This window comes from Ylistrum balloti, unplaced genomic scaffold (genome assembly GCF_031769215.1).
Source record: "Ylistrum balloti isolate Yb309-2 unplaced genomic scaffold, AGI_CSIRO_Ybal_v1 Utg370128, whole genome shotgun sequence".
Classification (NCBI taxonomy): domain Eukaryota; kingdom Metazoa; phylum Mollusca; class Bivalvia; order Pectinida; family Pectinidae; genus Ylistrum; species Ylistrum balloti.
In genome coordinates, this window is record NW_026782141.1 from 146,775 (window position 1) to 168,742 (window position 21,968).

The window sequence follows — 21,968 nt, forward strand, 5'->3', positions numbered from 1 at the left end:
GTGTCATTTTATTTGTTTATTAGGCTAAGGTTATATATATTTATTTATTTACAAAACGTGTCTACCACCAACATAATTGGCGTCCGCGTTAGCTGTGGCTAACCTCTTTTGACCAGAGTACTTGTAAATATGGACACAATCAAAACGAGATGGCATCATGTTATTTAGCTATTTAGCATTTCTATCAAAACATCGGCAGTATTCTACAAGATTTCGATGATTCTAAACTCCGGGGGTTAAAGGTTAAAAAATGCTGCCTCTAATCTTCCTGCGTCTCATTTTCACTGGCATTGATTTATTTACAATAGACATGCGAGTATAACACATTTATTACAAATTGAAAAATAAGAACCGAATAATGAATTAAATCGCATTATACAACTTGTTAGTATATAACTAAGTTATGTAACAGATATATTGGGTGACACCTTAGTTCACAGAATCATTTAATGGTTAGATGAGTTCTTAGAATGCAACGCGTATATCATATTATAGTTAAGTGTTGATGGCATCCATTTCGGAACTGTCGCCGCTGAATTCGTCACATCCTCCACGACCTGTCAAATTGTACACGACCAACCGTTTGAACGATCGTTTGTAGTTTCGTTCTAGGTGTTGGTAGACCGGTATAGCACTCTGGTCTGCAGGTTCCCAATCGGCCGTCGGTTTCAGCAAGGACACCAATCTCTGTCAAATTTAAACATCAACAGCAATTTCACTGTGCTGCTCTTTAAAAAAAAAGCTTTTGGCTGTTAAAAAAATCGAGACTTTATTTTTATTGTGTGTAATCATTAATGATTATATTTTACGACTAAATACAGATGTTTCGGATCTGTGAAATTAAAGACTTAAACACTTCTAACACAAGTTCCTAGAAAGCGTGTATTAGATACGTTGTAAAATAAAAATATCAGTGACGTAAATCATCTTAACGTTTCTGCAAAATGAGAAATCGAAACATGAAATTTAAATAAATCTGTAAATGAAAACCCTGAAATCTTAAACACCACGAGTAAAAAGGATATATATATATACATTTTATTTCATCAATTTGAATTAATCTTATTTGAATTAACAATTAATTGTATAGTATACCTCCTTCAACGGGCCTTGTTGCTTCTTTACCGCCCATGCCATATATCCAAACATTGGGACGATTGAGACCATAGCAAAACACCATCCAATAATTTGAGCGTAGGCTGGGTACTCGTAAGTGTAGTAGGTGGGAGGTTTGTATTTAAATATGCTGATGAGGACTAAAAACTATGAAATGATAAAAAAATATGATATATATGAAACGGATTTATTTCCATAAAAATGTGCCTTTGTTAGATATAATTAAATCCCCTATCTAAAAAAATATGTTTTATCTAAATTTGCATAATCATATGATTACTAAATGTATAATCACGGACTTGGCTATAGATCGAAATGTGTGCTATAATAATACATGTGAAATTTGTTTCGCCAGTGTGAAATGAGCCATTTACTTGCAGCCTACACGAGACAATTTCATGGTGATACATGTATACAAAATTCTAGATTATCTGTAAGCTGCCAATGTGTTTCATAAGATATGACCTACCATGGCCAATTGGTACTTTTAAACTATACATATGATTTGGCATCGCCTTTTAAGTTTATTTGTTTTTGTAATGTTTTATTTACGTAAAGGAATTCTAACTAGACAGCATGTAATTTAACTAATACTTGACTCAGGCATTAAGTACACTAACCAGGAGAACGGCGGGCAAAATGAAGGCTGTTGTGATTCGCACAAATGCGGGTAACGGCCTCTTTAGCATCAGTCTGGCGTCTCTACTCAGTCTGTCACCACCTAAAAAAATCTACATTTTCAGTTTTCCAATATCGTAAAAAAAATCATGTTATTAAATATAAAATTTAAAATCATACAATTATAAGAAATGTTACAGCTGTTTAATACAACTTTTTTTATTTTTCATTTGAATAGGATTGAATCTTAAAGCGTATCCTTTTGGATATGTTCACATCACTTGATTGGGATATTTGAATCGTATTATATGGCATTGGTATATGTCACGTATTCCGAGGTAGTGAGATAAACTTAGCATGGAAACGTATTGCAGAGGATCTTTTCAGTACGTATTCTTCAAGAAATCAATCCAATATAAGCGGATTTCGTTGGTATTTTTATCATTGGTGATCGATCGTTTTACACCGCTGTCAATACATTACCAGTTTTTCACATCAGATATAATTCTGACAATCAATTATAGTTTGTTGAATTTCGTATATAAATTGCCTACCGTAGATCCAGGCATATACAATGGACTCGGTCACGGCGATGAATAAAATACTCCATGTTGCGGTGTACCAATCTATCAGTTGGAACATGTAAACTCCAGCCTAGAAAGCGAGAAATTAAAAGACAGCTGTAGCCGTTACTGTAGTTGGAATAATGGGTAATTGGATGCTTTATGTGGTGGCGCGTATACCCCTAAACTCTATCACTCTAACTATTTCTAACATTTTTTTTTTTCATTTTTACAACGAAGGTTCAAGTGATAGAAATTTAAATTTGTTCAATCAATTTTGACCAATCAATCCACAGTATTTTCAATTTTTCCCGGAGTGCTTTAAGGCACCCGTAAAGGCCGACAACCCTGATAGAGATTGTGAGAAATATAACTCCATAATTTATTTTATTTATTCTATTGAAGAAATTCTGGGCGTGTTAAGTTCAGACAAATCGCTAAGGTATGGGCTCTATGAAAAGCAGAAGTTAATTAGGTAAACACAATATATATGTTTTCTCAATATGTAATTCAATATCAAACATCAAGGCAAAATACATTTCACAGCTCACTGCCCTTACACTATTCTCATTACCAGTTGGCGCTGTCATTGTAAGTGATACAATGTGTTTAACAACAAAACGTCACACACCTTGTGTGTCTGGAATATTTTAAGTTTTATCTCTAGTGCGAGGGATATAAAATTCTTTAAACTTTTCCTGTTTTGTCGCGATATGACGTAAACAAGTTTTTAACTTGCAACGCAATACAAATACCATCAGGTCAACACAATCCAAATTCATTAACACTAGTGCAAAATATGAAGAAAAGAAAGTTTTAGACGGAGACTCCCAAAAATTAAAAGGAGAATTAGACAATGTGTTCCAATTCATTGTTTAGCTCTAAATTTGAATTAAAAGGTCCCATCCACTTGTGTGTCTTTGGTACAATATTTTGTCAACAAATCTACCCTTCTATGACGTAAGAAATCGTGTTAATAACAAAAGAATACATTTGGTGCAAAAAATTTCTGTGCCTTATGTGTAAGAACACATTGATCTTGTTATAGCTCACACTGTAGAGTTTGCTGGTTTGAAGACTCACTCGCCAGTAAGATACATATGTCAAGTTCTCCAAAATAGACCAATGTACGATCACTTCACCTTTTTATGGCTTCCTGGTTAATTCCACCAACTCAATCGCGATAACAAGAATGTTCTCCCGTTGTACAAATACATCCACATATATTATATGGCCACTGGTTTACCTAAGTAATAATTCGGATTAACTCAATATACACCATCTAGACGAACTCGTATGCTAAGGATATTTTGGTAAAAAGGTGTACAAGATTGATTTTCACACGTTATCTAAGCAATCTTCAAAGTAGCAGTTTTGTCCTTCATGAGACGTTGCAGAATGTAAATTCACCAACGGTTGGTGAACAAAATAGCAGTTCTGTCCTTCATTAGACGTTGCAGAATGTAAATTCTCCAGCAGTAGGTGAACAAAATAGCAGTTCTGTCTTTCATTAGACGTTTCAGAATGTAAATTCACGAGCAGTAGGTGAACAAAATAGCAGTTCTGTCTTTCATTAGACGTTTCAGAATGTAAATTCACCAGCAGTAGGTGAACAAAATAGCAGTTCTGTCTTTCATTAGACGTTTCAGAATGTAAATTCACCAAAGTAGGTGAACAAAATAGCAGTTCTGCCCTTCGTTAGACATTGCAGAATGTAAATTCACCAACAGTAGGTGAACAAAACAAATTAATGCCAATAACTAACTTCAAGAAGTAAGTTATCCTATCGACCTTATAAGTGATATAAATTAAATTAAAGGATAAAACCGAGAATAATGTATACCTGTGAAACCAGAGGGACACCACAGACGAAGGTGATTAAGGTCATCACTGTAAGAAGTGGGATTCGTCTTTTCCCGATTGTTTTAGGAAATATTTCTTCAATCACACACAGAACGGGCTCCATCAAAATTGTCTATTAAAGAAAATCAGATAAAATATATTTACATTAGTATAAACAATACCGTAATATGAACCACTAGAACCTGTACAATAAAATAAATCCAACGTTTTATCTTAAGAGTTTAACTTTTAAGAGTAGCTACAATTCCTTAGACTTGCTATGGTTTATAGTCAGTTTTAACCGGGAGAGGTAAAATATTTTAATATATCATTACAAATGTAATATATAGATACCTATGAAATAGCTGAGACCTTTTACGTTTTCATTTAACTTTGTTTTTATAGTTGCAATTATAAGTTAAATTTAAACATTTGGTAATACGTTTATTAGAATCCATACTTCTGATATACATTTCGTGACGGCGTAGCTGACGTTGTGTCTTAATCAATATACTGCAATTGTACCTTACCTAAAATGAAGGAATACTTTATACAATGTCAATATGTGTAGGTGTATGTATGCCTTATACGGATGTTTGTATGCACGATTTGATCAATGTCAGTGTGGAGAATGAAAACCCTTCTACATAACGGCATATTTGTACTGTGACGTTGTGAAAAATCATATCCATTTTAAAGGATTTGTTTTCTTATTTATCTTATCTAATGCTCCTTTGCTAAAAATCACACATCCCAATTGTATTTTAATGATGTTATCTTTTTCTGATTATCCATGGATTTTCCTTTTATAAGCAGTTGCTGGGTTACAAAATATTAAAAAGGTCTTAAGATGGCACAGATGCAAATCAACAATGCACATATTGTTTAAAGCAGGTGATATCCTGAAATTGGGTAAAAAGCATTGCCAACCATTCATTTTACTCAAAACTATAATAGCACTATTTAGAGACAAAGTTAGAACGACCAGTTCCTTTGCTTTCAAGAGAAAGCGATACCAAACATACATTGTCATTATCCAACATGGCCGCCTGTCAGTCATTTTTTTACCAGATCCATCCAGTACTTCTAAAAATAGCAAAAACAAGACTGGTTAAAGAATTATGATGGTTTGCTAAAGTGAATACGTAAGATGTAAGAAAATCGGGTAATTTTATATGTTAAATATATAATGAAGAGGAGTTCCGAGTAATTTTCCCTGCAGTCGATTATCTAAGAAAAAAAGAGCTATTTTAACCATCTTGATTTTAAAAAGTATTTAAACATAGAATTGATTCTGCTAAAACGTAGTACGAATGACCCCAACCCCACCCAATCTACCCCTTCCAAGTTCTTGATATCATGCTTTCCCAATTTCTCTTTTGGACTACCCAGATTGTTACCTATAGTATCGCTGAAAAGCGCTAAAAACGCACGAGTTGTACCTATAGCCAAATTTATATTCAACTTGCTTTTGTGGACTGATTGGGATTGCCGACGAAAAAAAAATTGTTTCAAGAGCGTATTCTCTTTACTTTACCTGACTATCAAGTCCAGGCAGGAGGAGTACAACGAAGAATAGGACGGCCCATATTTGCGGGTAGGGGAAGTATGTGATAGCCTCTGGATAGGCGACAAACGCAAGCGAGAATCCGCCTACAATAACATAAAGGATTAGTCTAATGAGATCATATTTCCAAAGTCGAAAATATGACAGAATCGGAAGCAAGTAGCTTACAAAACGTTGCAAGAAATGCTAATAAAAAATACCGCTTGAAATTTGATTAGCCCAAAACAGTTTTAATGGAATGTGTAAAGACATTTGTTTTCATATTTAAGTATCAGTAACATTGCCATTTTACCTGTCTGAAATTTGGGTGAAATTGACACCCTTGAGTGTCTTTTTCATCTATCATCTCGCAAAGTTTTGTAATATCAATGAGATCCGTCAGAGAACTATATATACTAGGAGAGCACAGTTTCTTAATGACATTTGAACTTTGCGTCTGAAAAGCAATTTGAAAGAACACTTTGTATGCAATCAAAGCACAAGAAACAAACATATGTAGTACTTAGCAATTTAATTCATTGTTTGGCTCTACTTTATCTCACTCTAAATTATAAAAAGGTGCTATTAACTTGTGTCTTTTGTACAATATTCAACAATTTATATCTAGTTGGACAATTCATTTTTACGTGTTTTGTATTATTTTATTCAAATCTACCAAATAAGATGGAGGTAAAGTAATTTTATAAAAAAATTATTGGAAGATTTCTTAATTTTGAGTTGAGTTACGTAGTTAGAATATGGAACATTTAAAAAGAAATGCGTACCTGAAGTGATGACCTTGTCGAGGGGTATTCCACTTTCGTTGGCGAGTACACCAATCACAGAGAAGACCACAAGACCATTAAATAGCCCATAACATACTGTTACTGTAGTACTGATGACAGAGTCACTGTGAAAACAAACATCACATAACTTGTTCCAGGATCTACATGGTACGAGATATTCAGTACACCTAAATAACTGCAAGGAATCCTGTCACTAATACTGCTACTGTTAGAGCATATCTCATCAATCAAATTAATTAAGTTTCAAAAGAAACATTTTTCAGACAAAAAAAAAACAAAAAAAAACTGCTGATTGTATCTACCAAAACAAATATAGCTCATACCACAAAACTGACATCAGTCACGAACACGGATCATTTAGTGTAAAATAACAACAGAGTTACTAGTTACTAGCGGACATATGTCAGATTGCAGAGATGAACATATTTATCATGATAACGAACATGGGCCATATCATAGAAATAATATCAGAGTTACTATGATAGCAGACACGTGTCAGATCGCAGTGGAGAACATATTCATCATGACAACAAACACGGGCCATATACAGAAAAGACAACCGCTGTACCATGGCATGAAGTTTATATGAAAACGGATACAAACTTATTACCGGAAGCAGTTTGCTGAGAACTTGTTATGACTTCCGTATATAACCAGACCTCCCCAAGCAGGACCTAAGGTGTAGAAAGCCATGAATGCTGCCTCTATCCAAACCTAGGACAAATTAACAGTTTGCAATCAGAATGTATGAGTGACGTTTCTGCGTATCAGATGTTTTAAATCGATCATATGTTATGTTGTTTGCGCTATTACAATTGTGTTTTATACCTGCAGGAAAAAACCGAAACTTTAATATATATTATCCCGTAAATTGATACTGTTGTTCCGTCGGTCCTTTCAAAATATGATATCTAGTCAAAGTTCATTTTTGGCTGCATGATAATTTTGGCCTTTCAGCTCGGGTTAAGGGGTTTATTGTTTGTTTTCAACAAAGATGTATAAAGATTACTTTGACAGTAATTTACACATACCTCTGAGTGGGCGAGGCGGTTGAAATCCGGCGTTATGAAATAGGTCATGCCACTTGTGGCTCCCGGAAGTGTTAAAGCTCTGATCCAAATAATGAAAGTCAGAACCACTGGTGCTATTGCTGTTACATACATCATCTGTGAATGACAGATGACGATTTGTAAGCCAACTGACATCATCATCATGATAAAAGTTATAGTACAAAATGCTTACTTGAAACTGAAAGATATTTAAGCTGTATCCACAAAGAAAAGATTGAAATAAGACAACACAATCCAGCAATCACCATTATATCATTAAAAAGATATTTCTGTTTTGTGTTATAAACATGTTTACCACATTCTACTTCTATTACACAATTGATATGCTGTGAACATTCAAGTGTGTTACTGTTTCTGTTTACACACTTAGTTGAGAAATCAAACATAGGTAACTGTACACCTGTCTTTGTACATAAGCTTGCTAGACCTGTTGTCACCAACAGAATGTGATAATCAACACTATCAAATACATTATCGTACGTTGGTTTGACATTTATATCCCAAAAACGAAGTAATAAAATTTCATTTGATAATATTCGTTTCGTGTGATTTAAACTAAGAGAAAGATATTGTGTAAAAAAAAAAAAAAAAACACTGCATGACACGAACATTGACGGCAAATTCATCATTTTTTTATGCATGAAATTTTCTGGACACAAATTTGGGCATACTGTGCATGAACTTGACGATAAACTCCCGTCGACAACTCGACATTCCCCTTTCGGCCTTTGTGGCAGCCCTGCCGACATCACTACGTGCCAACAACACAGTGCTATAACAGTATCGTTAGCTGATCAGTCCAGCTCGGTTTCCCGAAATCTGTTGGAACACACCTGCCTTGTGGTGTCTTGAATGAAAGAATCTTCGAGAGAATTTTTGTTATCATTAACAATAATTACACACTTGCCTTGACGTTCGACCTCGCCGTGTTATGTCATTCATTGTGAGGTTAATTGAAATGAGCATTCTATTAATAAAATGCATGAAGACTAATATATACATTCTAAAGTTATTTTATGTACAAATATACCATAATAAATATTAGGTGGTAATCGGAAATATATAATAAAGTCGTTTCCACATTTCTGAAATAAAAAGTTATTGGATAAACGAGTTCCTCAAATTAGAGCAAAATTGCGAAGATCCTTCAGAAGGTACACAAAGAATAAATCCTTGTTTTCTGGATGAGTATATTCTGCTATATCGAGATACCCACCATATAAATATTAGTCAATGGAAGAAGTATTACCACATTTGGGAAAAAGATTCAAAACAGTGATACCATCATTCCTACGAAAGCATCGAATACATTAAACATCAAATTGCACAAATTTTGTCTGCAGTATAAAACATATACTCGAATTTGGACCATTGTTGAACCTGGATACATAAAAAACTGAGATATGAACATTGCAATAGAAGCAACTGCTTTGTTAGCGTGCGAACATGGACCTTCTGTACTGTTTCTGACTTATCCAATGTTTTCACGGTGTTATGTTCAAGACGTCTTATAAATAACATTTTTGACTTACCTTACCGATGGACTGAACGCTCTTGACCAATGATAGCCAAATGATTCCATGACATCCGAGTAAATACAGGAGATATTTCCAATTCAAGCTTCCAATATCGTCTATACCGGAGGACAGATTTAGTACTTTGTAGCTGTGAGATTATACGGAAGTAACATTAAGTGAATTGTTTTAAACTGTAATTTGTAATTAATGGAATTCTGTAATCGTTATACTGATATATACGTACTTCCAGAACTCTTCTGCTGACGACATGGCCACAATTGAAACATTGTCCCCACCATTTCCAGTCGATTCTAATGTAGTCGAATTTCCTGACTGGAAAAAGAGAAAACATGGGAAGATAAAATACGTATATGTTAAGAACACAGAACTTACAGATTATGAGAAATTCCAAGTCAGTTAAAATTATAAATGTAATTTGGATTGTGACGAATATCTTTCTCAATGATAAGTACATGTATTAATGAATCTGTCTGAAATGCAGTTCTCACTAAGTTACTATCGGCATTAGAAAGTAACGGATCGAGAATCAAGATACATTTTAATCATTTTCATTAATGGTAATGAGTAGGCTGATTGAAATTCACTAAAGTCATATAATAATGGCTTCAACTCGAATGGACCAATAATAGAAAAAGGTATTGCATTATATGTCATACCGCTAACATGCTGTAGTGGTGGGTGGAGTTAAGAGTGACATTACTATTCGAGTTACTCTCCGACTGGCCATGACCGACACATCCTGGCGTGTTCCACTCGTTCCCACAAGATGCCCATGGAAGCTCGGTCGAAAATGAGGCAACGATATATTCTATGATCCAAGCCTTTTGTAACATAGCGTATGCTAACACAGTCCAGTTGATGACAAGGAACGCAAAACCAAAACCTTGTGGAAAAAGTAAAGATTCAAAATATTTTGGCTAGAATGAAATTGTTCATTTTTATTTCACATTATATTAGTTCGATACCATGTTCTTTTCAATGGTGATTTTCTTTAACTTATATTTCGATAAAACTTCCAATATGGACTGATTACACTGCATTCTGTTGGGTAGTCGGGTGTGCCGTAGTAATGCACTCGCCGTTCACCTAACCGTCCGGGTTTAAATTCCCGGAACGGACATGAAAAGGTACGGGACCACCACTTTGCAGCTCGATGGGCTTTTCCGCTGTACTCCGATTTCCTCATGCATACCTCCCACCCCTCCGTCCATAAATTATGGATTTGTCAAAGCATGCTACGACTTAAATAGATGCAAATGTGAAAATTTTTGTGTTAATTCGCAAGGAAGAATCTTTTTAAAAACTTTCTGAAATAGCGTTATTACTTTTGACTGATGTTTTTACCTTAGTTATTTTTGTTCGTGATTAATATCTTTTTGTGTGCATCGAGGAAACCCCAGGTAGGTAATTTAATCAGTCCTACGGTTGAAAACCTGGTGTCACACATTACCAAGATTACATTACTTACGCTGACCTAGATCAGAATGCAAACTGAAGAATAAGAATAACAACGCAGTGACGTGTATTGTTTTCATGTCTGACTTGCTAATCTTACCTAGGTATTCAAAGTGAGAAAACCATGTGATGTTTTTGCCTACCAAATACGAATATTTTAGCAGTCAACCGCTAAATCTCTTTTATGGCCTCGTGATCATTATAATTACAGCGCAGTGAACTTTTGGGTAAAGATTGATGATGTGCACTCTCCCATTGTGAAAACTTAGGAGGTAGGCAGTTACTACACTTACTACTGCACCATCCTGGCTACATAAAGGACTTGAAACCGCTAGCTGATAAAACATTCATCTTATAAGATATTTTTTGTTAAATAGTGTAACTGAATAGGTACTGTATGGTTCAACAACTTTTAACTAGTGAATGTTAGGAGACTTGAATATGTTTTGTGTAAAATTACCCGTCTCGTAAAACCACGGCATCTTTAGAGAGTTTCAGTTGCTAATCATGTTTTATGAGGTAAGTGATGACATATATAAAAAAAGATTTAAAAAAAGTTTGGTTTTATATCGTTTAGTGTCCTATTAACAGACAACAGCCAAGGTCATTAAAGGACGGCCTCCCTAGGTTTGCAAGTGTGTGAATCTGTAGTTGAAAATACAAATCAGATTCCATTTGTTTTTGAGTAGTTGAGAAGGACAAATCAGGTGTCATTTGTTTTTGAGTAGTTGAGAAGGACAAATCAGGTGCCATTTGTTTTTGAGTAGTTGAGAAGGACAAATAAGGTGTCATTTGTTTTTGAGTAGTTGAGAAGGACAAATTAGATGCCATTTGTTTTTGAGTAGTTGAGAAGGACAAATAAGGTGTCATTTGTTTTTGAGTAGTTGAGAAGGACAAATTAGATGCCATTTGTTTTTGAGTAGTTGAGAAGGACAAATCAGATGCCATTTGTTTTTGAGTAGTTGAGAAGGACAAATCAGAACAGTAGTTGAGAAGGACAAATCAGATGACATTTGTTTTTGAGTAGTTGAGAAGGACAAATCAGATGCCATTTGTTTTTGAGTAGTTGAGAAGGACAAATCAGATGCCATTTGTTTTTGAGTAGTTGACGACAAATCAGATTCCATTTGTTTTTGAGTAGTTGAGGACAAATCAGATGCCATTTGTTTTTGAGTAGTTGAGGACAAATCAGATGCCATTTGCTTTTGAGTAGTTGAGAACAAATCAGATGCCATTTGTTTTTGAGTAGTTGAGAAGGAGAAATCAGATTCCATTTGTTTTTGAGTAGTTGAGAAGGACAAACCATATGCCATTTGTTTTTGAGTAGTTGAGAAGGACAAATCAGATGCCATTTGTTTTTGGGTAGTTGAGAAGGACAAACCATATGCCATTTGTTTTTGAGTAGTTGAGAAGGACAAATCAGATTCCATTTGTTTTTGAGTAGTTGAGAAGGACAAATCAGATTCCATTTGTTTTTGAGTAGTTGAGAAGGACAAATCAGATTCCATTTGTTTTTGAGTAGTTGAGGACAAATCAGATTTCATTTGTTTTTGAGTAGTTAAGAAGGACAAAACAGATGTCAGATGAGAAGGACAAATCAGATGCCATTTGTTTTTGAGTAGTTGAGAAGGAGAAATCAGATTCCATTTGTTTTTGAGTAGTTGAGAAGGACAAATCAGATGCCATTTGTTTTTGAGTAGTTGAGGACAAATCAGATTTCATTTGTTTTTGAGTAGTTGAGGACAAATCAGATTCCATTTGTTTTTGAGTAGTTGAGGACAAATCAGATTTCATTTGTTTTTGAGTAGTTAAGAAGGACAAAACAGATGTCATTTGTTTTTGAGTAGTTGAGAAGGACAAATCAGATGCCATTTGTTTTTGAGTAGTTGAGGACAAATCAGATGCCATTTGTTTTTGAGTAGTTGAGAACAAATCAGATGCCATTTGTTTTTGAGTAGTTGAGAACAAATTAGATGCCATTTGTTTTTGAGTAGTTGAGAAGGACAAATCAGATGACATTTGTTTTTGAGTAGTTGAGAAGGACAAACCATATGCCATTTGTTTTTGAGTAGTTGAGAAGAGGCCATCTATTCCTCCTGTTGATTTATTTCAATGCGTGCCTTTAGTATGTGAAAACAGAAATCCAGTAAGATTATGTACCTGGTAGCCTTTTAATCATATACAGATTTAATTAGATGAAAAAAATAAACGGTATAGAGATTACATGGTCAGTGTCTTAAAATATATGCCGTATTTCGGCGAGGGTGAAAAGAAATACAAAAAATCATGAGCCTCTGGTGAGCCATATTTGTCTTTCTGACTAAACACTTTGTCATTTGTTACCAAGCTTTGCAGCACTTTCAAGTTGTCTGTGTTACATTGCTTGATATGAGAGTGTTATGTTCGTTAAAAGGTTAAAAACATGCTTATATCGAACCATTTGTAAAGTATCGATAGTTTTGTCATACATAATACTGAACGTGCTAAAAGTGTACATATTACCTCGCTTGTTTTATCATCTTTATTGCGTATATACGACATACCTCTAAATAATGGGCACATGTCCCAAACGCGCCATGTTCCTTTCGCAGAAAACTGTGACGTCATTATTTCTAGGAAGTACAACGGAATTCCACACACCATTAGGAAAAAGATGAAAGGTATCAAAAAGGCACCTGAAAGTATCAAAGTATTTAGATAGACAAAGTGTTAAAAACATCCCTGTTGATTCGATGAATCAGGTTACTGTTTTCATCAATCACTTCCAGAGTGCGGTACCTTACATAACAAGTCTACAAACGTCTTACGCCATTCCAAGATCCTCAAAAAACGTGTTTGTGTCAAATGAAATAGTTCATTACTTTTTTCTTATTTGTATCAGTATTTTGAAACTTTTGAAAATGAGGCAGATATTTTGTTGTGCCATTTTAAATTCTTAAGTTAACGCCATTGTCCATATTTGGATATCGGAATATCACTCTTCAGATGAAACCCAAATAAAAGAACCAATCCTGTGAGATTTTGTTCGGTATGAAGCGGACAGACTGTTAATTTTTCGCATTAAGTTTGTCACTCTCTATTTGTAATAGCCCGTGGCTTCTGAAAAGCAAAGACGTTAACATACAATGAACAGTTGCGACTTCTAATCTTTACAGTACTGAACGTTAGGTAATACACAACTACCCTATCATTTCACATAGCATGAAATGAAACATACCTCCTCCATTCCTGTAGGTGATGTAAGGAACTCGCCAAATATCTGTTAGTCCCAACGAGTAACCAAGAAGAGAGATGATAAATTCCTTTCTTGACGACCATTTTAGTCGACTAGCTTCTGCCAACACCTGTATTTCCTCACCATCACGAGCAGTTTCTTTACTTTCCATTGACACGGTGAATATAGACAATCACGGTAGAAACACCTTGATACAATAATCCCACCTGCACACACCTTATACTTCAACATATATTACAGCAGATTTGATATGCATGAAAACACATGGGTACACAAGAGGGCGTGACTAACGTATGTGTATTCCATAACACTATATTAATTATGATAGAAATACATATGAAAATGGGCACCCGTTGGAAGTGGGCAATGTGTCGTTTTTTCAACTTTGATAATGTAACCGGCCAGCCGAGAAAAAAGGACAATATAAGTAGTGAAGTTAATGTCAGATTGGCAATCATATAAGTATGCAAATGTAAATAACATTGCTATTCATACAGAACGATTGTCCAGAATTTATCCATGGTTCCCAATTGTTGGCCCCTACGGTCTGATACCGGATATCATCCCCGCCCCTAAGGTAAACGCGTTGAAATAGTCGTGATCATCATCATATCACTACATCTGTTAGGATTGTAAAGACAAACACACGCATGTCTACTGCTTATGCATATCACATCACCACCATTTACCTAGGCGAGGGGCGGTACTCTCCAGATATCTAACATCTCTCTTATTGACTATTTCGACAACGATAAGTTTAATTAGTTTGAGGGCACCAAAATCCAGACTGCATGCGTCTAGGTGTATATCAGGCTTTTGGGGTAGAGACACTGTTATGAACTAAGCCTTGAAATATTTTTAAAACTGCTTCTTAATCTGATTAGAGACCAATCCCTTGCGCGTCACAATAATATATAGTCGCTTGCTGATTTATTCATGCAGAGACATAATCAGTCCGGCTTGGAATAAGGCGGGTTGTCTTCATATCATTGTTCCGACTGGTAAGGATAAGATGGTTTTAGTTTGAGAATTGTATTATGTGAATCGTTCATATGGAGGTTTTATTTTTATTATTTCTTAACATTATCAATACTTCAGTAACCTTCTGTCCCCACGATTGTCTGGTATACATAAACAATATGAAACAAGAAACAAACGCAAATGTCTATAAAAAGCACAAGACTTTTCATTGATGATAGTGTTTTGGACTGGAAACTTTAGCTCAGTATAGCCATTCGTTAAGAATAAACACAATAGAATATCACTACTAAATTGTGCAACACAAATAGACGAACAATGATAACGTTTCACCATTCTGAAAGGACATACGTACATAATACCCTTGCAGCATTTGGGTGATATCTTGATATATCAAAGGTATGTATATGATGAAGTGGCAGAATCTAAAAATTGACAGGATACATGCTGATATAGCAAAATCTAAACCAAAACTTATGAAGTGTTAGCAACGTTAATTGCAAAATCAGACATCAGTATAGAATGTCTGAACCTTAGACTGATCTGATGACAGATTGTAGTATATACAAAAACATGCATCGCATACTGGACTAATATCAAAATAACTAAATTACCATATTAGTGAATATAATAAGTTGTAAACAAAAATGTTTCAACGAAGACGATTATTACAAAATTATTTAAGCCTCACTAAGATCATGCATTACACATAAATTGTTTTGTTGTTATGGTACCAGACAGGCTCAAACTACATGCCGTTTCTATAATTTTGTTAATGATAGAGATTGGTTGTCCGTTGCCAATGTTCATTGCTCAGCTGTTAGTGACGCAGATTGCTTGTACGTTGCCGATGTAGACATGTTGCACAAGCGAGTTCTGTTCTCTGACCGAGATCAACCAAAATCTACAAAATCGGCACTTTCTTATCTTTGTTTTGCTGTCAGCATAAGAGTTAGCTTTATAAAGTGATCTGTTGGAGTGTCATACTACCGGGCCCAGGGTTATGATAATCCACAAATCACACTACTGAACCGTTCTTATTTTACATCCATCATCTTATCTGTAGACACCTGCTTTATACGGCCTTAGTTGTTGTGAGGACGGTTTTTAAACATACCCTCATCATTTGTGCACATCTTCTATATACAACTTTAGCTGTTTTAAAGACGGCTTTCAAAACCACTTCATATCATCTGTTGACACGGTTTGCATGGCCTTAGATGTTGTGAAAACGACATTTCATCAATAACATATCCGATGTCATGTCGGCAGTTGATAGAAAATCGAGTAACAAGCAAAACTCAAAGAAAGAAGAAAATATTTATTGGAATGATGAATTTTAAGCATATCTATTTATACTTCACACAGTTTGTCCTTAAGACTGTTCTGATCAAATTAGTAATCATATTGAACGTGCTAGTCTCTGTTGATTGCGCACATTTCAGAGCTTCATCAGGAGAAAGCTTGTATAATCCCCCATGTCCCGTCAAATTAAAATAGGCTAAACTCTTTAAGGATCGTTTTGAGATACGTTCTGAAGTTTGGTTACTGAAATTGGCGTTTTCATTTGCAGGACCCCATTCCGCCGAGGGCTTTAAAGGGACAGAAATCTCTGTGAAGTAAAATCAGCTGGCATTAAGGAAAATATTGCACAAAAGAAAATTAACATCACTATCAGACCATGATAATTTAACAGCATTGACACAAATTTGATTTCAGCAACAATCGCATGACACCAAATTAATGCGGATATTCATATTTTCCATAGGATAGCGGTTTGTATTTAAATACGCTCAAGAGGAGGACTAAAATCTGGAAAAATGATGGGGTAACAAAAATCAAAATTCAAGTCGTATAGAAATAAAACTAAAGTAGAGAATGTAGCCTGACGTGTTAACTGTAAAGGTGATTTTTTTTCCGTGGTTCAAAATAAGGTTTTAACGGTTTTACCCAAAACAACTTGTAGTTAGTTTTAATAGTGTTTCTATATTTGGTATACGTGATGATAGCGCTTATAATTTTCAGCAACCATTTTCCGAGTACATATTATGATCGCTAATGCCGCTTAATGTGTCATATTTGATCCGATCCCAACATATTTAAATTGCAAATGCGTCGTTTGACATGTCTGATTTGCCATGAAAATTACATGCATTGTGCTTAGTATGTTCATCTTCACATCAAATATGTTGACCACGAACGTTGAACATACCCACCAGAATTTGAAATCAAGGACATGACAATTTTTTCTACAACATGCATTGTGCTTCATATGTTTGTCTTAACAACACATTTACTGACCACGTCCATCATTTATATTTACCAGAGTCATGTGATTTTTCAGTGATTCCGGAGATCTAACATCGAGGAAAGGTTGGTTATGAGTTTCATTGTTTTCGGAAGAGAATTTCAATATAAGATTTTTTCGACTGGTCTGAAGATTTTTGAAATTATGATTATTTGGAGACGAATTTAAGGAAAAAACAGATCAAAATCATTTGCAAAACCGATTTTCCATTGTTTTCAGATATCCAGTCGATTTTAAGGATGTTTTACCACTGATTCGTTTAATGATATCCCATTTTTTGTGAATGAATTGGAATTTACCTTGGACACATAAAATCTCAAAACTGCTTAAGTTATCACTTGTGGGGTTGTTTTTGAATTGTCTCAAGGCGATTTTCTTTTATTGATAGCTTTATCAAAATCTTCATTAATCAAAGATTTGGTATTGTATTTTCATGTTGGCTTTTGGCATACATTCTTTGATTACCTTAAGACGTTCGGTAGTGAAGGATTATGTTTGGTCTTCTAAATTCAGGGAATTAATGGTTTTAGAATTGTGGTACTGAGATGTTCAAATTTATTCCAATCTGGTTTATATAATTTCAAATGGTCGCTCTCTGTGGATCCACAATTCCTTAGAAAATAGTCGCTTCCACAGAGATCGTCATGTACCGTCCATTCGTAATTGAGTCCCAAAATTGGGTAGCATAAATGAAGGAGTATGAATGTTTCGTGTGTGCCTTTAAGTTGGAGATTTATTATTTGAAAAGACACGTCCTGGTAAGACTGAAATGTTAAACGTAACGGATCCTGCCATCTCGCTTCACCCTGATCCGTTTAACATAGTTCACCTTCTGTTGTTCCCTTGAACTAACTGAGTATGTTATTCTCATTCTCTCCCTGAAGAGATGGACAGAGTATTTATATATATATATATATGTATATATATATATATGTGTGTGTGTGTGTGTGTGTGTGTGTGTGTGTGTGTGTGTGTGTGTGTGTGTGTGTGGTGTGTGTGTGTGTGTGTGTGTGTATGAGGGTGTGTGTGTGTGTGTGTGTGTGTGTGTGTGTGTGTGTGTATTCAGAGAGGGATGAAGGGCAACGTGGACTGTTCTGTCAGAACATTTGGTCGTTCCTAAGAGGTTCTTTGCTTGTGACAGATGGATTACTTCCACCAGGAGTTCGTCAGAACGTAATTTGTCAACACCTTTTGGAGAACTGCATGTTGAGAATATGGTATTTTCTTTTACAAATGGTGAAACCGATGATATTGGTTTATCTTTTTGCAATGATCTTATTACGTCAATTGATTGAAATCAAATCATGGTCATCTTCTGAGTCTGATGATGAAGGTTTATTATTTATTTATTTTCTAGATTTAATTTTTTATATTGTTTTCCATAATTAGGTGTTCATTACCAATTCTCCTCAACTACCTCGGAGTCAAACAAAGTGACACAGACAGTATACTCGTAAGAATAGAACTCTCTTAATTGACCCTTAAGCCACCTTAGGGCCGCAATTGCCACCCGTCTTACAGAAATAGAGGCCAAAGTGATTTATTGGGGAAGATAATACAATATTGCTGGTAAGGAGATTATTTAAAGCGCAAACCACAAAAATGCTCAATCACAAGGATCCTTCTATGGTAATTTAATAACGGCCTCCTGATGTATGCGAGGCGAGGGCATGTTTTTTGCTGCGATAATATTCAAACTTACACCATCTGTTATTACTGCATACTTTGACAACAATCAAGTCAAATGATTTGCAGCAAAAATCCTGAAATTTCATCTTCTTGGTTTTATTCCTATGTCTTCTCTCATCACTGGAGATGTTTTCCAAATCTTCAATAACAGTGTTGCTGAGAAAAGAATTCGCTGTATCATTAGAATTAGAGAATGACACTTTTTTCCAAAAAGTGAATTTCATTGAGCAAAAGTCACTAGAATAAATACATGATAAGCCTTCGTCAAAAGCATCATAACAATATTATTTGTAACCGCCACTTGTACATGTAATCAAGTAAGCTTTTAGTAGTTGATCTATGGTAAGCAAGTGTTCGATCACATCATGGAGAAAACATACTAACGTCTTTCCTATAACCTTGTTGGGTGTAATGGTCTTACATGTATTCGGAAGCAGACTAATAGAGCATACATTTCTTTGTACGATTTGCAACAGTCATTTTGATGGCAAAGTCGCAAATGAGTAAAATTACCATACATTTCATATGGACGAGATTTTTTACCTCAATACATTATGGAAATGTATGTATTTTACATCAGTCAGGACTAGGTCATATATATGAACATGGTTAGTGCATGCTGTAAACTTTTGTGCGATTTTTTAAAAAGATTTAACAACCTTTTTAAGGTTTGAACTCCATCTTGTTTAGTATAACTCTATTAATTCAAGTGGAACGGAATGACCACCATCTTTCTGTCCATACAATTTTGTATATTATTGAGCTGATGTATTCCAACTTGTATTGGTCACTCTTGTTAGTACGAAAAATACCAAGGTAGTCTTCATACTTTTTTCACGTCATTCGGGAATTTAGCCTCGGACGTTTATGTGAAAGCAAGTGCGTTACCACTGCGCCACATGACAACCCTGGCAATAAAATCGGCAGAGTTCTCATCATCTTGCCATGATCGTTGACTTCATCGGTGAAACTTCAGAAACTGGAGACCTTAATTCTCGCTTCGTTACTCTTCTCATTAGGATCTGACAACATACGTGAACGGGTCATGTTCTAATGACCTTTGCACCCTCTGGACTTCACACATGTCGAATATTTTAACAGACAATTTCATCAGCACAAAATTTAGATAAATTTTATTAAAAACTAGATCCTAGTTTTCTCTCTGTTACTCTCCGAGTAGGAACGACAAAATGTTTCTGAATCTTAATGGGATCGACAACATTCTTGATAACACTTTAGACCTAATCAGTATCAACACTCCAAGTCAAGACACGGGGGCATCTCATTATATGACGCGGTATTCCTTGAACTTTGTCATGTCCCCTTGAAAATCATACAAAAACACTATAATGTACAAAACTATCAAACACCAATTCCAAAAGTTATCTGAGATACATTTTGGAACTCTAAAGAAGACATTGTTTCTCCCAAAGCTGACATTAATGCAATTAAACCTATGAAAACGTTCTTTACATCCATAAAGCACAAAACCCGGTTACATTGGAGTGGATTTTCTTAAACAGGATGGATACATGATTTAACCTTCAAATAAAGCAAATACACCCATCCCAATTTCATTCAATGTTTTCTACTTCTGACGAAATCAGTATGCATACTCCAGACCATGACTCTGTAATTCCTCTTTTCCACATAACACCCAGGGATATTAAAAAACTCGTCCTCAAGATAGACAGCAACAACGCTACATTACCAGATTTCATAAAGTCTCGAGTCCTCAAAGACGTCGCTACCGAAATATCACCAATCTTTTGTCTCATCTTCCAAAGACCTCTCGATACCGGTCACATTGCACGTGACAATATTTACCCTAATGGGTCCTGCCCTTCTGCGAGATTTTTGCTCTATTTACTCAGTTTACTACACCTATTTTTCCATAATCACTGTCTTCAGTTGAGCGTTCACCCCTGTACAAAGGGCGTTGGGTCCTAGCCAAGACATATCAAACCTGTCATAATTGTAATGTTGATTAGTTTGAGTTTGCTTGCTAACATATTCCATACCTTAAGGATTACGATCACTGTCGTTCTCTGCACTCTTTGAACGTGTGCGACACCTTGTGGACAAGACAAAAATATTAGTTTGATCATTTGATGTACATCAAACGAAAATCGAGGTTGTATAGCGGTATATTGTAACTGCTTTGAAGTTTGGTGTCGTTCCTTTGTAATTTTCTAAAGGAGCGTATCAGCCTGTGATTGGTCATCTTCATCCTCAATGCCTTCAGTTTTGCCATGACAGGGGTGCAGAGAGCGAAAGGGATATTAACGACTGGAAAATCGGGGTTGCTAGCTTGGTCCTTCAGCAGTAAATTCATACGTGGTAGCACATCAAGTCGGCTTCAAAGTGGGCTTGTATCTAGTATAATCAATTATTCTTCTTATTTTGTTTAATCACTATGTATATTAGAAAATGAATTGCATAGTGCACATGCCTTAATAATTGAATTTAAGTGTTTAAATCTCAGTATTATAGTAATATAACGATTAGGGTGCACGTTGGATGATGTAACCGTGTTGCTCAACCTCGACGAGGCCATCGTTAAATGATCATAGGATAGAACGTTAAACGATTGATAACCAAACGGAATTACTTTAGGTATGCATATGCAATGAACATCAAGAAATTAACAACATTTTAACATCACCATAATCCAAACTCAAATTCCAAGTTACTAAGGCAAAATATGAACTAAAGAACAATTTACATGGATACTTCTGAAAAAGAGAATAAGACCGGATTATCCATGAGAGTAAGTGTCTTCTGCTTCATGGTTGACACCCGTTGTCAATCAAAGTAAGCAATGTTACGTTCTCAAATTAGAACACGGTATACAATAACGCAACCCAAAGGCAAACTAACGAACATTAAATAAGTCAAGCGTCTTATCACACAAGAAATAGAATGTTTCTAAATGAGATCAATATGGCGACCAAAAAACTTAACAAGTTTTATCAACTAATGTTTTAAGCAGTTTTATCTCAACTCCAGCAGGGTAAGCTTATGGCGTATCGCCGGGTTCGTCTGTAGACTTTTCTTATTAATTGTTATACCAGTCATGAACCATAAAACATATTTTGTCCAGTTTGGGCATGGAGCTTCCTTTGGGGGGGAGGATCAATTATAAACGATTAATGAACAAAGAGTTGTTATTTAAAACGGTAGCTCTGTTGACTTAATCAATCG

The 21,968-nt window shown here is 35.3% G+C and overlaps 1 protein-coding gene across 1 annotated transcript; it reads right to left on the reverse strand.

Moving 5' to 3' along the window:
- Nucleotides 1-458: 458 nt before the first annotated feature.
- On the reverse strand, nt 459-13,940 carry LOC132550581 (sodium- and chloride-dependent glycine transporter 1-like). The gene is made up of 14 exons (XM_060214673.1): nt 13,772-13,940; nt 13,098-13,229; nt 9,767-9,982; nt 9,323-9,389; nt 9,094-9,226; nt 7,523-7,657; nt 7,102-7,205; nt 6,471-6,595; nt 5,677-5,792; nt 4,141-4,272; nt 2,289-2,388; nt 1,737-1,837; nt 1,096-1,263; nt 459-687 (listed from the first exon to the last, which is right to left on the reverse strand). Exons 1-14 carry the CDS (start codon nt 13,938-13,940, stop codon nt 496-498), a joined length of 1,890 nt encoding a protein of 629 aa, XP_060070656.1. The 3' UTR covers nt 459-495.
- Between the last annotated feature and the right edge of the window lie 8,028 nt (nt 13,941-21,968).